This window comes from Puma concolor, chromosome C1 (genome assembly GCF_028749965.1).
Source record: "Puma concolor isolate L17-30 chromosome C1, mPumCon1.1.hap2, whole genome shotgun sequence".
In the NCBI taxonomy this organism is placed as follows: Eukaryota; Metazoa; Chordata; class Mammalia; order Carnivora; family Felidae; genus Puma; species Puma concolor.
The window spans coordinates 103057556-103074977 of record NC_141674.1 but is presented as its reverse complement, the minus strand read 5'-3'; the positions used below and the strand labels follow the sequence as shown (position 1 = coordinate 103074977).

Sequence of the window (17422 nt, the reverse complement as noted above, 5' to 3'; positions counted from 1 at the left end):
ATAGAACAACTGCCTTGACATTTTGACATTTAGATTCCTTGTCATCATTCACTCCTGCTTTTCACTCCTCTCCTATACTCTTCTTCCCACTTCTCACTTACATATTCATTGCCCCAGGGATTTAACTGAGTTAAGGATGCTGCAAGACTAATTTTTTCTTTAATAGGTTGGCTAAATTCTCACGTCAGAATTTCTAGGAATGGCAGTTTCCATTCCTCTTTATTTGTCTGGAATAGATATCATGTGGATTGTCTATGGTAGCCCTAAAATTCACATGAAGACCTGGTCCGCTGTGAGTTCTGCTTGCCTGAATTTCAGGCAGGTCACATGAGGATGAGGCATGTGCGGGAGCTGGTGTGGTACTAATTCTTTGGGACTTCAGAGCCCCAATCAAAGGCACTTTCTTCCCCCAAAGGACAGTTCTGCACAGAGGATGTAGACGAGTGTCTGCTGCAACCTAACGCTTGTCAGAACGGAGGCACCTGCACCAACCGCAACGGGGGCTATGGCTGCGTGTGTGTCAATGGCTGGAGTGGAGACGACTGCAGTGAGAACATCGATGACTGCGCCTTCGCCTCCTGCACTCCCGGCTCCACGTGCATTGACCGTGTGGCCTCCTTCTCTTGCATGTGCCCTGAAGGAAAGGCAGGTGAGGCCAGCAGGACAGAACTGGAGTTCACGGAAGGGGCCGGGGAGCATTCAGGATCTTTTAATGAGCATCTGTAGGAACATGTTAGTCAAGTGTTAATTCTGGAAGTGTAATTGCTAGCTCAAGTGCTATGAAAGTAGTCTTCTTTAGGGCTTTTGGCTCTCATCTTAAATCTGCATACCTCAGTTTTTCATCCCCCTAAAATGAAAGTTAGTAACTATTGCCTTGGGAACTTCTGTTGACCTCCTTAAGATTTGAGGCTGAAAAGCACCTCAGGAATTAAGGTTAATTTCTCAGAAATTAAGACCAAATTACCAATAAATGGATTTAGGAACTTCATTTTGAGAAGAACTCTTTTACTCAGAAGGAGTTGGGAGGAGAGAAACATTTGAACGCATTCCAACTCTCAGTGTCTATGGAAATATTCCTCTAAGGGAAGAATTTTACTAACTGCAGAGTCAGCTGCTCTAGTCTCTGAAGGTAACAGCTCCCAGTCCTAGGGGTAGATAGCAGTGAAGGGAGGAATGTGACAGAAGAAGATAGCTTAACTGAGAATTTTGTACCTAGCACTTTTGAAATGTTCTCATTTCGGCTTTTGGAAAGGCCCCACCTCTAGCTTTGTAGACGAAGCATTAGTTACCTGTTCTTAAGCTAATTGCAGACTGGAAAATCCAGTTCCCATGTGAATTACATGGAACATGGGACCTAGTAATACCTTTAGAGTCCTGGGGGCCCTTGAGCCAGGAATGTTGACACTATTAAAAAGCTACTCTAGTGTAGGCTTATGATGTTCAGCTGGTTTTTGTTTTTGTTTTTGTTTTGTCTTCTGAGGCTAGTCAAATCCTGGTGGCCCCATGATCGTCAGGTAGCAAGCATAATTTTAGGAAAGTAGTTGCTAAATAAAATATAATAAAATATAAGATACATGCAGTATTTGGAATATGTAGTAAAAAAATTATTTGTTGTTTATTTGAAATTCAAGTTGAACTGGACATCCTCTATTTTTATTTGCTAATCTGGCAGCCCTCTCAGAAAGCTCTCTCCATTTTCATGTCACCATCCTCTGACCATCTCACTTTATGGCCTAGGATGCCTATACCCTTGAGGAGAGGTCTAGCTGGGGGCTTAGGGTCAGAGCATGAGGGTTGTCCACAGAAGCTCCTTGCTTGCTGCTGGCTGCAGCATGTCCCTAAGGTAGGATTAGGCAAAGGGGAAGTTGCCTCTAAATCTCCATGTTGGACTTTGGTGAGGTGAGCATAAGATTTTCCCAACTCCATGAAAGAGAAAACTCTTCCTCAAGTAAGGGACATTTTTTCTTTGTTCTCCTTGCCCCACCCTGTGTGACAGGTCTCTTGTGTCATTTGGATGATGCATGCATCAGCAATCCTTGCCATAAGGGGGCACTGTGTGATACCAACCCCCTGAACGGGCAGTATATTTGCACCTGCCCCCAAGGCTACAAAGGCGCTGACTGCACAGAAGATGTGGATGAATGTGCCATGGGTAAGTACACGGAACCTTCCCTATGCCTCATGGTGTCTGTCGAGCTCAGTGAGCATTCAGACAGAAGCACATTTTACTCTAGGAGCATGTTACACCCAAACCTCCGATCTCTCCTGTTACATGCTTACTGTTTATAACCCCCCAATGTAAACATATATTCTCTTCTAAGAACTGAGTAAATGGAAAGTCTGTACCTGATTCCTAACAGGAAGCCCTACCCAAGTGACAGTTCGGGCAAAAGAACAGAGATGCACAAGAGTTGAAATTGCTTTAGTCTTGCCTTGCCTTGGCTTCTTCCTTTCTTCTTTGTATTTTAAGGAAGAATATAGTAAATTGAGAACCGGATTATTAAAGGCCTAGCCCTAATGCTGTCATTATGCAGAGTCAGATCCACTTCTGCAATCCATATTTGTGGAAATTCTATCAAAGTACTTTGATTCCAGTAATTGGTGCTTGTGTTTTCTAGCCAATAGCAATCCTTGTGAGCATGCAGGAAAATGTGTGAATACAGATGGTGCCTTCCACTGTGAATGTCTGAGGGGCTATACAGGACCTCGTTGCGAGTTGGATATCAATGAGTGCCATTCTGACCCCTGCCAGAACGATGCGACCTGTCTGGATAAGATTGGAGGCTTCACGTGTCTGTGCATGCCAGGTACACGGGCCCGTCAGTATGTGGGATCTAGACAAGAGACAGTGCCCTGCAGTTCTCTTAGGCGGAGCACTCAGTACAGGGTGGCAATCCCATGAGCTCTGTCAGCATTTAATTCCCAATAATGACAGGGTTCCTAGCCAAGGGGCCCCTTAAGGAGTAAGGCAGTGCTAGAATTCTTAGAGTGATGGACACTAAATTAAACAAGTCCATATATCAACATCAGTTACATGTAAGAGAAAAATTCAGAAGTGATTGTTTTTATGCAAGTATTCTTTGGTTTAACAAAGGATTTACCATAACAGTCCTATAAATAGCAAGGTTTCCTAATCTCTTGATACATTATAAATACCATACTATTCCATTTATAAAAATTATTTTACCCGTAATTGTTTAGGAACTTGCTATTTATCTGTAGTAATGTGCATATTGTTAGTTGTACTCTGGAGTGCTTCTACAGAAACCATTTCTTGAATTCTCAGAGAGCACAGGTAAGTCCAGTTTAAAATGACATTTGAGGGGCGCCTGGGTGGCTCAGTCAGTTGAGTACTGATCCCAGTATTGTGGGATCAAGCCCCTTGTCGGGCTCCACGCTGAGCATGGAGCCTGCTTAAGATTCTGTCTTCCCCTGCCCCTCTGCCCCCTCCCCCACTCGTGTTCTCTCTCTCTAAAAAAAAATAATAATTTAAAAAATGAAAAAATGACATATGATAGTGGCTGCTTTACTTGATTAAACCTGCTAGTCAGTCTAGCACTGGAAGGCCCTCCTGACCTTGACTTGTACCCTGAGAGCAACAGGATCTCCAGGTCAGCGGGTCTGTGTGAACATTGATTGGGGACCCTATGGGCCTGGCACTGCTCTGAAAGTGAAGCAGGGCCTGGTCAGAGAATGTGGGAGTGTCTTTGCTGGCATGCTATATTTTACCAGTGTCTTTGGAGGTAACCTTTTCTCCCTGTTCACAGTGATGTGCGTTTCTCACCGTATGCTCCTATCTCACTGATACTTGCAGTGACTATTTCCCATCAGGGGAGACTCCGCTTTGCCTTCTGCAGAAATGTTCATGCTCGTAGAGGATGTAGTCATCTGCAAATTTGTGCTTTCTTGGCTAGAATATGCCTTTCTTTCTAAGCCACTTGTGTGGTCTAATTTGTTCAGGTTTCAAAGGTGTGCATTGTGAACTGGAGATAAACGAATGTCAGAGCAACCCTTGTGTGAACAATGGTCAGTGTGTAGATAAAGTCAATCGCTTCCAGTGTCTGTGTCCGCCTGGTAAGTGCCCACCACCTGCCCCTGTTTTCTTTGAAAGCACAAAGCTGACTGACCACAGGGAAGGGAGGAGGAGAGAATGTGTGTGGGCTGTACATGAGGAAGTCATTAAAGTGAGCACTTCGGAATCGGAGTGTGTACAGAAACGGGGAGTTTGTTTCAGCTAGTGTATCATCCAAATCCTTTGTGGCCAGAAGTCCAAGTCTATTCTGAATGGCCCATGACCTCTCTGTCTGTGTATATATTTCAGAAAGTTCATACCTCACAGAAGCCTTAGTTGTAGGCTATTCAGGGATTTTCCCCCGCCATGGGTCATATTCTTGAAGCCCCTCTGTGAGATTTTTATTGTTAGATATTTCACCCTAGGTCCAGAAACAGACAACACAAGTCAGTTTTTTCCAAAGAATGCTCTGTGTCTCCTTTTGCCCCCCAAAGCTACTGTTGAAGACATGCCAAATTTTCTGCCACAGACAATAGCCTCTCCTTGTTATTTCTCCAGAGAGAAGGTCCCAGTCCTCTGAAGCTACCCTCACTTGTTTGAGGGCTCCATGTATAACCATTCTGTCCGTACTTCAGCTGCAAGTGACATCTGTACTGGGAATAAACAGAGGTTGAGACACACACAGTTGTCTCTGATGCCCTGAGCTTCACCCGGTTATCCCAGTTACCTGCTGGGGAGAATAATTTTATGTTTGCTGAGCCACTGGTTTAAGCCCTTTGTAGACCTTAGATGGATAGACATAGGGGAATCCTTTGACTCGTGTCATCACTCTGCCCTTTTAAGGTTTCACTGGGCCAGTTTGCCAGATTGATATTGATGACTGTTCCAGTACTCCGTGTCTGAATGGGGCAAAGTGTATTGATCACCCAAATGGCTATGAATGCCAGTGTGCCACAGGTAAGATTGTTCTCACTTTCTGTTCACCTGATATGTCTGTCTGAACAAAATAGGAGGCTGTCCTCTACTCGCTGCCCTACCAGGCCAGTCCACTAATGAGCTGCTCTGTGTTTAGAGAGAGCTGCTTCCAGCATAGTTTTTGCTTCTCTCACGGTTTCCTCCTACAACACCTGCCTCCTTCTCCACCACAATAGTGGCCTAGCTTGGACATTTCCATTTGGTGTCCAGGTCTTTCTGGGATAGATTTTGGCAGCGGTGAGTTTCCAGCTGGCTTGACTTACTCCTTTGGGAAAGGGAAGAATTCCAGCTGAAAGCTATTTTTCACTAGGGCTTCTCAGCAGGAGACCTGTCTCTGTGTTTTTTGAGGCAAGTGATTGAACAAAGGCCCAGAAGTCTAAGGGCCATTGTGTGCAAGTGCAGAGGTTTTCCGAGTAAAAGACTGCCCAGCCCCTGAGAGTCAGGTGTGTTATCTGAATGGGAGAGAGAACTCTGGGAAAGTTTAGGTCCTCTTTCCTGACTTCTGCTACTACAGTGAAAAAGAATCTGTTTACACATATTCTGCATTTCTGATCTGTGGCCACATTTCTCATTTGGGAGTGGATTTGAATAAGTCAAACGTCCCTTATTACACATTTGCTTTTACACAGACCAGTATTATAGAGAAGGACTAGAAATTATTAGAAAAGTTGATTTCTCAATTTATTTTTTATGTGACCGCTTAAGGGAAAAAGAAGTTATGAATATAATTCCAGACCTGTTTCTTATTTTGGAAGATTGATTCTTAAAGGATTTTAAACATCATGTGCATGATTTCTTTCTGATGACAGAAAAGCAAACTAAGTCACAAAAATAAACACAGAGAATTAGTGTTTCAGTAGTACTGGCACATTACCATTTACTGGGCCTCCTTAGATTAGGTCCCGTCAGATGAACCAGTTCACTTCTTTCTCTTTTTGCAAACTGTTGTCTTTGGTTGGAGGAGTTCCAGATTTTGTCCTCCTCTGGCCAGATTATCCTCATGGAGAATAACCTCTGGAGAGAGTTTAAAAATCTTGAACTCATGTTTGAAAGGAAGAGAGCCCACCCCACCCCTCGCCTTTCTTTAAAATCCTTTAAAAGGGATTTAAAGTTGAATGAAGTCTTATTTTCCCTTTTTCTTTTAATGCTCATAAACTTTCATTCATTTTAATTAACAGGTACTTACTAAAAACTTAGTATATATGTAAGCACAGTACTCTGGGAGCATTTAAGAGGGATAAAGAAAAGTTCTCTGTATACTAAGGTCAGAATTGGGAAGATAAGATACACGTAACCATTAATACAGTATCTGTATGTTGGGTTTGGGAAGAAAGGGATAGAGAGGTAAAAATATAATGGAAAAATACTGAGAGCTAGTCCCCACTGAAGCCCAGTATGAAATGATGATGCAGTTAAAGTATCTCTGTAGTGAAACCCACTGATCATTTTGAGAAAGGTATTTGAATTCTACAAATTTTATTTGAAAAACTTTGTTTTAAACACAATTCTCTAGGATTGCCTTATAAATGGTTTGTTTCAGCTGCTCGTTGCCTGCGGTAGAAATGTTAGGACATGAGGTCTATAGTGGATGTGGCCACACTTATATTCAGGTGTGGAGTCTGCCTTGGTTTTTAAGCCTTCTTGGTAAAATTCCTTTCAAGGATTCACTGGTGTGTTGTGCGAGGAAAACATCGACAACTGTGACCCTGATCCTTGCCACCATGGCCAGTGTCAGGATGGGATTGATTCCTACACCTGCATCTGCAACCCGGGGTACATGGGTGCCATCTGCAGTGACCAGATAGATGAATGTTACAGCAGCCCTTGCCTGAATGATGGTCGCTGCATTGACCTTGTAAATGGCTACCAGTGCAACTGCCAGCCAGGCACGTCAGGTAAGCCCGCTCTCTTTATGTCTCCTCTGGAGTTTTCACTCTTCCTCAAAAACAATTTGCACAGATATCTCAGACTTTCTTGGCATATGCTTCGATACCTAAAAAACAGTCCTGATTCTGAAAAGCACAGCCAAAGCTTCAGCCAGAATCATCTCAGTCTCTAGTCAGTGGAGAAATTAGAGACAATAGTTTTGCAAAACTGATGACTCTGTGTGTGTGTGTGTGTGTGTGTGTGTGTGTGTGTGTGTGTGTGTGTGTTTTATTAGAAGAAGACACCCCACCTCAAAAAATCGAAATTATTATTTAAAATTGGAAAACCTCTTGCCTTCGTGTCTTGATTTGATTGTCCTTTTCCCTTGAACTTCCACCCCACTCAGAGTAATGAAGCTGGCCCTTTTCCCTCTCGCTCCCTCCTGTCCTTCCAGTTGTGTTTTTCTCTGTTTCAGAGTCCAGTATCTTTAATGTGACACTTCTCTTCTGCCGTGTTTCGGGTGGACCTTGGGCATTTGGGGGAATTCTCAGGGAGAGCAGAGACTTCACAGCACGGTCCAGTCATTGTAAATTAGAATGCACAGCCACCGTTTCCCACCCCCGAGTTCAGTGCTGTTTCCCCGACTCTGGTTGAGTGACTGCTCGTTAGTTGGGAGGGCATGCTGCTCCTTGCTGGGGGAATGTTGAGTTATTTTCTCAGGCGGCAGCATTTCGCAGGTCTCACTGGAGTCTGTTTTACTTATTTGAGGAATAATTATGGTCACAACTGTGGTTAATGGACAGAGAAGTACTATGTCTCAGATCAAAGAAAATGTATTAGTGGAAGATTAACTAGTGTGTGCCTTTGTTAGAAGGGAACCTGCCAATACAAGAGAGTGATTTATTGAGAACTCATTCTTGATTTAAGGAAAATGGCCTACATAGGGGGCAAAGGTGGGGGAGGTGGTTAACTGCCCTCATTTTATTTTGTTATTTCCAAATCCATTTCTTCAAACTTGTCAAAGGCCCTGGTCTTCGTCCAGGACCTCATACATGCCAAGTTTGAAAACAAAGTCCTTTTTGAGTTGCTCAAGCATACGAAAAACATCCCATGCCTTCACAGTTGAAAGTGCCTTCCCCCTCCCCACGTTTAGATAACTCACTAAAAGGGCTGAATAGATCTTTGTGAAGCCTTCCAAAAGCAATTTGCTTCCGGGCTGGTCCCCAGACATGAGAAATTGCAGTACGAAAAGAAATTTGAGAGATTTACAAGCAATTGAATGGACGCCTTTAGAATGGTGGGGCTGTTTTAGGCTTTGCTATCATTCCCATTATAACAAACATACTAGAAACCTGGGTGAGTGGTGCGTTGGCAAGCACTTTGTTTTCTCTGGGATTATATCATTATGCCAGGATGTATCAGGTGTATTCCCTGGGGAGGACAGAGAAGGCAAGGTGTAAGTAGCTGTCACTGAGAAATGCAAGAATTAAATATGAGTGGTGTGCAGGCAGCATAGAGTGAAGGCCCCAAAACCTCTCAGAAAACTGCCAAATCCCTTCCTGTGGCTGTTGGGAGAATTAAAGCAAAGAGATGTAGGCGTTATAAAAAAAATCTTGGTCTATAATGGGTGGAGAAAGACCTGACATGTACTACGGGCCTAGATGGACGGGTCTGTTTTAATTAATCATTCTGAATAGACTTTTGAGTTCTAGAGTGAGAATCCATAACCCATTCGTAACATGGTCCTAAGTTGGATTTTGGATGAGTATAAACAGAAGGGGTACTTTACCATGTGCTAGTTATAATTGTGGTTTCTCATTTACTGGGTACTTAAAGTGAGATAAATAACCCAGAATCACTTCTGAGGCTTCTTTCACCCATGGTCTTATGATGGGAAACTGTTTTAAGTAAGTTTCTTTAGGTTCTAAGTCACAGAAACCAACCTGACTAGTTTAAGGATTCCTTAGCAAACAAGCAAACGATAACTACAGAATAGACAAAAGATCTAGTGAAAGCACACAGAAGTATCTTACAGATTCCAAGTGAGAATTGATTGGTAAATCTTTGCAGAGATTATCAGGAAGCAGAGAAATTTATAGACCACAGTTCATATAGTCCCACAGTTCATATTCCAGTGTCCCAATGAGAAAATTACATTGGCTCTCTTGGGCATGGTGACTGGTCCTACTCAAATAAAATATAGCCTCCTGCGGCCTGCCATGGTTGATTGTAGGTGAATGGGGGTTTTCAGTCAAGGCTAGACACATCTCCTAATAGTATCCAGGAGTATGGAAACTCTTGCCTCATTTGTGGCTAGTGAGGCAGCATGGCCTCGTTCATCACAGAGTGACCAGTGTGGTGTGGTGAAGCGGACAGAATCCAAAGTGCCTGGTTCACATCCTGGCTGTACTGCCGTAGTTGTGCAAGTCCACGATACAGTGGGTGTATTACAACTTGATGTACCAGTTGAGTGAGAAGACTAAAGAAAACTTATGTGAAGTGGGAGGCAGAGTACTTGCACATAATAATGGCTCAATAAATTTTAACATAATTATTATTAATAAATATTAATACAAAATATGAGTGAATCAAAATTTTTACAACTTTCAATGGAAATTTTGTTAGTTTAAAGCCTAGTTTTACTGGGCTTTAGTTTTAGAATTTTTAAACTACCAAAGCGTTTTTCTATGAGTTGGAAATAAGACATCACTAAATTCATGTTAAGTACATAACAAAGTATCATGAGTATTTTTATAAGATGATGGTAAAAATTATGATTGCTATATCCTTGCTGTTTAGTTACCCATATCTACAATTACACCTTTATTAATATAGCTCTATCTAGGGTTGGCTGTATACTCTTTAGATTTCTTAACACCTAGCATCACATGCTATTTTTGTGGTAATACTGCATGGTTTCTTTTCTACTTTTATCTTTGCAGGTGTTAATTGTGAAATCAATTTTGATGACTGTGCAAGTAACCCTTGTGTCCACGGAGTCTGTATGGATGGCATTAATCGTTATAGTTGTGTCTGCTCACCGGGATTCACAGGTAACACCTTTTTTGTTGGGAGGTCCCTCCTTCAGCCCCATCACTTTGGGAAAGGGGCATATGAAGGAAAATCACTTTTCAAATGTTTCCTATTTCTTTGTCTCTTCGAAGGTTAGAAATGTGTTTCTGTACTTCTCTGGCCTAGTTTTCTACTTATAGGCCTTCCATAAATCATAACATGAAACTTTTCCTCAGTTAGGGTTTTTAGACCACATGTTTTTGGGTTTTTTTTTACATTTTATTTATTTTTGAGAGAGAGAGGGAGACAGAGCACAAGTTGGGGAGAGGCAGAGAGAGAGAGGGAGACACAGAATCCGAAGCAGGCTCCAGGCTCTGAGCTGTCAGCACAGAGCCCAATGCGGGGCTTAAACTCACAAGCCGTGAGATCATGACCTGAGCCAAAGTTGGATGCTTAACCAACTGAGCCACCAGGTGCCCCTATAGACCACATGTTATAGCTACCTGAAAAGCATTTCTAGTCAGACCATGAGTTTCTGTCACTGTGCTTGAGTTATATAGCTTTTACTGCCACCTTTAATTTGCTACACTTAGTGAATGCCTTCTACAAAAGTATAGCCAAGATAAAATTCTATGAAAACACTAAATGCTTTTTTCTGAGTACTTCCTCTTATGGGAGATTGTTGGATGAGGCCAGAACTTGGGAGGACCAATGTAATTATTAAAAGTAGCCAGAACATTTACACATGCACGCTTGTGTGCACACACACAAACACAAATCTCTTTCTCTCTTTTTTGTTGTAAGATTGCCTTTATCTTTTACCCTTCCGATCCAAAAATTGCTAGAGGCTATTGAGAAATCTGAGGCACCTTACTGAGACACCTGTTTGTTAATGACACCATCAGAGGGCATATACAGTGCCTATCCTATTCTTTCTAGACGGTCCCACACGCAAGCAGGCACTTACATAATAATGTTACCATTTAATAAGTACCATGTGATCATTTGCAACCAATGTGAGAAATTTCCCTCAGAGCTTTTTAAACTATGACCTCCAAAGGCATTCAGGGCCAAGTGAAGTGAATGTCTGCCTCTTGCTTGCCGGGAACTTACTTTCTGCTGTATTTCACAAACCTTTTTCCTGCTTGGGTATGATCGCGGGTGCTAGGGAGTAATGTTTTCGGCCCACATGGGTCACCGTAATGTCTTCTCAGTGGAAGATCACTCAGAAGACAAGTATGATGACAGCCATCGTATCTAGTGCCTAGCAGTGCTGGTAGTAGCCAGCTGTACTTCTGGTCCTGAAACTTGATACTGCAAGATGAAGTGACAGCCAACTGAATACACAAAAATTCCTGCTAGGTAGGATAATAGGTGCATTTTTGTTAAATAGGTAAGAAGAGAATAGCTACCATTTATTAAGAGCTTATTTTGAGCTAGGCGTTAGGTACCTAATCTCATTTAATTATCCACAGCTATTATCATTCCTATGGTATTGATGAAAAATCCAGAGCTTGGAGAGGTTAAGTAACATTACCAGTGCACTATGGCCAGGATTCCAGCCCAGGTGGTCCTACTCTAGAGCCTATGCCCGTTCTCACCTCACCAGGCAACCTAAGTGGGTGCCTGTTGTGACTTCTTTTTAGACATGTAAGCCGTACACTGGAACTTTTTTTTTTTCTGAAATGCCAGTAAGTCATATTCTCTCTCTTTTCAACATGCAGCAAACCAAGAAGGTCAAGGAGGGAGGACATAGGCTAAAATATTCTAAAATAAACCTAAGGTGTAGCATGAAATTACATAACCAAGAAGTGGAATGTTTTGGTTACTGGGTGGTACTCTGTTCTTGGAACGATTTTCTATGTCTATTTTTTTTTCAGTTGTTTTTTGCTTTTTTAATCAGCTGCCCAAAATACCACAGACAACTGTGGTATTATATATACATGAGCTTAGATGTGAGATGTTTTATTCTTTCCTTTGTTTTATTTTAACACTAGTACTTTTTTTTTTTTTTTTTTTACAATTCTCATAACAGCTTTGACAGATTTAAATGAGTTTTTCTTTTTAAGACTAAATTCTGTATTCTCCGCAGACCTCTTGTTTTTAATGTTTATTTATTTGAGAGAGAGAGTGCACATGCGTGTGCATGCATGCAAGCAGGGGAGGGGCAGAGAGAGAGAGAGAGAGGGAGAGAGAATCCCAAGCATGCTCTGTGATAACACCCTGGAAGCCTGATGAGGGACTTGATCTCAGGAACCAGAAGATCATTCTTGAGCCAAAATCAAGAATCGGACGTTAAACCAACTGAGCCACCCAGGATCTCTTTATACTTACTGATTGAATGGGAAATGTAAGAAATCAAGTGATACTTCTAGAAGCTACTTCTCAGTTTACAAACTACTTTTTCAGTTTTGCCTTCATATTTATTATTTTGCTGACTTCTTATAACAGTCCATAAAAGCAAATAGGTTGAATAAGAAACCAAAAGCACAGGTAACAAAAACCAAACTAAACAAGCAGGACTCCATTAAACTAAAGTGCTTCTGCACAGCAAGGAACAATAAACTGAAAAGGCAGCCTATAGAGCAGGAGAAAATATTTGTAAACAATATATCTGAAAAAGGGTTAATATCAAAAATATATAAAGAGCTCATACAACTAAGCAAATAATCCAATTTAAAAATGGGCAAAGAGCAAGAAAAAAAATTTTGAAACTATGTATGTTGATGGATATTAGCTAGACTTACCACAGTGATCCTTTTGCAGTATATACAAATATCAAATCATTACGTTGCACACCTGGGACTAATATGTTATATGTCAGTTATAGCTCAATCTTTAAAAAACACAGGCAGAAGTAGCTAAACACAACTTTAGAAACTATTATTGGAAAATTCCCAGGAATTTCCAGATAGAGGATACTGGAAGTATCTACTGTAATTTTCAGAGCTACATGATTTAACCAGAGACTGATTGTATTTTTAAGTTATAAATCATTATTTGTACTTAGAAACCCAACATCATCTGAAACAGGTAAAGTTTTGAAAGCCTCATAGTCTGCTACACCATAGTGATTTTCAAAAAGCATTTGAAAGGCTAATCATGAGTAACAAGTCTACCAAAATAGCTAATCCTCACTATAATGTCATTATAAAACTAATCACGAAAATACCATAAGAAAACATATATATGAGTTTTGTAATCTCTTCTCTCTCTAAATTTCTTTCTTTTTTTAAATTTTTTTCAAGGTTTATTTATTTTTTGGGACAGAGAGAGACAGAGCATGAATGGGGGAGGGGCAGAGAGAGAGGGGGACACAGAATCCGAAGCAGGCTCCAGGCTCCAAGCTGTTGGCACAGAGCCCGACGCAGGGCTCGAACTCACGAACCAAACCATGAGATCATGACCTGAGTTGAAGTCGGACGCTTAACCAACTGAGCCACCCAGGCGCCCCTCTAAATTTCTTATAGTAGTTTCTCATCAGTAGTGAAGTGTATAAATGTTTATAAAGTATAAATTTATAATATAATTACGTTTATAAGTTATAAATTATTTAAATATAGAACCACTAGTCTAGATTAAGAGACCCTGAATTGTTTTCTCAGTTACCAGAAGACAATAAAGTTATGCTTAGAATACTCTTCTTTCTGAGGCAGAAAATGGATTAATACAACTCTAAGAATGAAAGCAAAATGGCTTTCTTTTTAACCAATATAATCATTAAATTAAATTATATATTTATAGTTTGTAAACATTGAGCATGCAATTGCTTTTTGGTTCTTTGGCCCTCAGTTAACCTAATAATGTCATATCCTGAACAGGCACACTGCTAAGAACAAGGAGTCTTGCAGTAATACTAAAATCAATTCATACTACTCAGCCACAAAAAAGAATGAAATCTTGCCATTTGAGACAACATGAATGGGCTTTATGCTCAGGGAGATAAGTCAGAGAAAGACAAATACTGTATGATATCTCTTGTATGCAGAATATTAACAAGCAAAACTCATAAAAATAGAAAAAAATGGTGGCTAGGAGGGGCAAGGCTAATTGGGGAGATGTATTTAAGGGTGCAAACTTGAAACTAGTAGGTAAATAAGGTCTGGAGATCTGTTGTACCAGCACAGTGATTATAGTCAGCAATACTGTATAATAAACTTCAAAGTTGCTAAGAGAGTGAGTCTTAATTGTTCTCACCACAAAAAAGAAATGATAATTATGTGACATAATAGAGGTGTTAGGTAACATTAAAGTGGTAATCTATTGCAATATATAAATGTATTAAATCAGTACGCCATATACCTTAAACTTATACAGTGTTATACATCAATTCTATCTCAATCAAAATATTAACAAAACACAAAAAGTAGATAAGGAAGTTTTATTATTCCCATTAAACAACTAAGACAAGTGAGAGAGAGAACTTGATGTGTCCATGCAATGTATACAAATATATTTTGTATATTTTGAGCCCCCCAGCTAGTGAGTCATACAGCTAGGATTGTGAGTTCCCAGAAGGCAGGAACCTCCCTAATCATCTTTTTAGCCGGTGTCTAAACACAGTGTCTAGCATGGAAGAAACACTCAATAAATACTTCGGAATGAATGACTAGAACTCAAATATGGGACTTCTGACATCCAACTCCAGACTCTCCAGTCTGGACTATAGCATGCTTTCATTTATTAAACACTAATTTGTTGAGTACCTACAAGGTGAGAAACATTGATTAACTTCTCATTCAGTAGTTCCTGAGTCCAATAAGGTCCATAGCCTTGTGCTGGGCATTTCTGATGCTGGGTGGAAACTCCCTAGGGGTAGGACCTTGATAGTGAAGCAGCGGTCAGTCCACATGGTAGACTGCAAAAGGAGGCACTTAACCCTCCTCATTAAAGATGGCTGGAACATTGATTCTGGGAAGGGTTTTTAAAGCAAATGAGGAAAACGTGAGAAGAGTGGCTTCTGAGAAAATGCTTCCTAAAAAGGATAGAAAAAGAAGGCTTTTTCCTCTTATTTTCCACTGAAGAGCAGGCTAAGGATAGCTGTGTAAAGAGTTCTGGCTCATATCTTGGTGCCAGTGGCAAATGTCTAAAAAAAATTCTGAGGTTGAGGCTAAGAAAATAGTACTTTAAAATAAGTTATTAATAAAACACTTAAGAGGAAAACAGCAACCACTACCAGATTATGGGACTTTACCACAAGAACCACCAATAATGGTTTAGAGAGCAACAGAGAGTGAAAAAAATGTTAATACCCATACTTTAAAGGGGTGTGGATCTATTTCATTTGGAATTTCCTGTTCTAAATGCAGGGTTACTCTTTCTTAAATAAAAGTGCATGTTTTTATCTGAATCAGAAAATTGTATTCTTTGAAACTTATAAATTCCTTCACAGCAGTTGCTTGTTGCCACTCATTTACAGAATTATGGGTTATTTCAAAATTTTATATCATTTTGGAATATATAGTTAAATCTCAATTATTCAAAATTTAACAAAGCTAAACTCTTATAAGTGGCACGCTTTCTTCAGCTTAAAGCATCAAATGTCAAGGTTATAGCAGACATCTTTTCCAAGCGCAGTCTTGGGTAGGTTTTAGAGGAAGAATATATTCACTTAATTTCATATATTCTGAGCATTTACATTATTACATGAAGATAAAGTAATAATTGTCTACGTCATAGTTTTTCAAAATGGAATATTTGAACCATCTGCATTATTTAAAATTGGTTTTCTGGACTCCATGCATCATAATCTGTGGTGAGAGGGCCTAAGAATCTCCTTTTAAAACAAGTATTTTAGGGGCACCTGGGTAGCTAAGTCTGTTAAGCATCTGACTTCAGCGCAGGTCATGATCTCACAGTTCGTGAGTTCAAGCCCTGCATCAGGCTCTCAGCTGTCAGCGCAGGGCCTGCCAAATATCCTCTGTCTCCCTCTCTCTCTCTCTCTCTGCCCCTCCCCTGCTCACATACACTCTCTCCCTCTCTCTCTCTCTCTCAGAAATAAACAAACATCAAAGAAGAATATAAAATAAAAATAATAAAACAAGTATTTTAAATGATTCTTTTTGCCCATTAAGGTTGAGAACCACTGGTCTAGATTAAGAGATTGAATTGTTCTCTCAATTATCAGAAGACAATAAAATTATGCTTAGAATACTCTTGTTTCTGAGGTGGGAAATGGATTAATACAACTCTGAGAATGAAAGCAAAATGGCTTTTTATCTACTATAACATTAAATTAAGTTAGTAGCTTATTCACTAAGTATTCCAGGTGATTGAGCTATCCCATATGTGGAAATGTAGGAGGTTGACTAACTGAAAAAATTAATGCGCAGTGAACCAGCTGAGAGCAGTGATAAAAGCTTCTTCGAGAGTACTCAGAACAGCAGCAAGAGGAACAGCCAACTTTGGTAACATTTGATGTTCTCTTTTTGAATCCTTGTGGAGTTTCCGTTTCTAAGATGGAGTAAAGAAGAAATACATATCAAAACAGTGCAGTGCTGTTCCAGCATTTCGTTAACTTGGCTGCATTATCAAGACTGTGCTGTTTACTACTTCCTCACATGGTGCTAAGTGCTCTTGGGTGTCTTATTACTTAAATCCTGACATTTGGCGCCCAAGGCATCTTACAGCCTGTGCAGAGAAAGTTGTCAAGACAGCATCTCCCATAGTTCTGGGTCTATTCCCTAAACATTTTGGATTTGACAGATACTGTTTCCGTCCTCTTCAGGGCAGAGATGTAACATCGACATTGATGAGTGTGCCTCCAATCCCTGTCGCAAGGGTGCGACGTGCATCAACGACGTGAATGGTTTCCGCTGTCTATGCCCTGAGGGACCGCATCACCCCAGCTGCTACTCACAGGTGAACGAGTGCCTGAGCAGTCCCTGCATCCATGGGAACTGTACCGGAGGCCTCAGCGGGTAGGTGGCTGCCATGTATGAACAGTTCCTTATTGACTTATGTCAAGCCGGTGGGTTTCGGAATGGGCCATGCCCTGTGGAAGTCTGTCAGGGACCTGAGCTGAGACTGAGTTGCAGATTTTGGTAGTCTCCCTGAGTCTTCCAAACCACCACTTGTGCTCTGCCTTCCATTGCTGAATAGGTAGAAAATAGGGCGGGGCGGGGAGGTAGTCAGTTCATGGGAGAAGTCCAGCGTTATTTTGTGAGCCTTTGGCAATTGTGCTTTTAGTAGTTATTAAAAGATTGAGTTCTGAGGGAGGTTCTATTTGATTTTTCCCCTGCTTAAAAAAAAGCTCCTTTCTGTTCTATCACAGTACCAACGTGTGCCACTGAAGTGGGGCTGGTCTCACCTGACTTTAGACGTGACCCTGATAAGACATTCATGGTTTGCAAGCCTCTGAGATTGTGTGATGTGTTGATAGGTACTTTTCTAGAAACTCAGAGTGTGATGTTAGGTCACAAGAGATAGATCTATACTCTTGTATGCTGGCCGGAAGATAGGGCTCTGGGCATTGCCATTTGCCATACTTAACAACAGGTGAAAGAACAAAGAGTGTATTTAGAGGTAAAGGAAAATCAAATTATTTCCAGATGAATT

At 40.8% G+C, this 17422-nt stretch overlaps 1 protein-coding gene across 2 annotated transcripts in view; it reads left to right on the top strand.

Annotated features, from left to right (window-relative positions):
* NOTCH2 (notch receptor 2) overlaps nucleotides 1-17422 on the top strand; it is a 164911-nt gene that overhangs the window by 105529 nt on the left and 41960 nt on the right. For both annotated transcript variants that reach the window (XM_086717958.1, XM_086717959.1), the window contains exons 6-13: nucleotides 416-649; nucleotides 1997-2152; nucleotides 2619-2807; nucleotides 3961-4074; nucleotides 4856-4969; nucleotides 6649-6882; nucleotides 9796-9906; nucleotides 16593-16785. In XM_086717958.1, coding sequence (XP_086574084.1) covers nucleotides 416-649; nucleotides 1997-2152; nucleotides 2619-2807; nucleotides 3961-4074; nucleotides 4856-4969; nucleotides 6649-6882; nucleotides 9796-9906; nucleotides 16593-16785 — 1345 coding nt within the window. The remainder of the gene's footprint in view (nucleotides 1-415; nucleotides 650-1996; nucleotides 2153-2618; nucleotides 2808-3960; nucleotides 4075-4855; nucleotides 4970-6648; nucleotides 6883-9795; nucleotides 9907-16592; nucleotides 16786-17422) is intronic.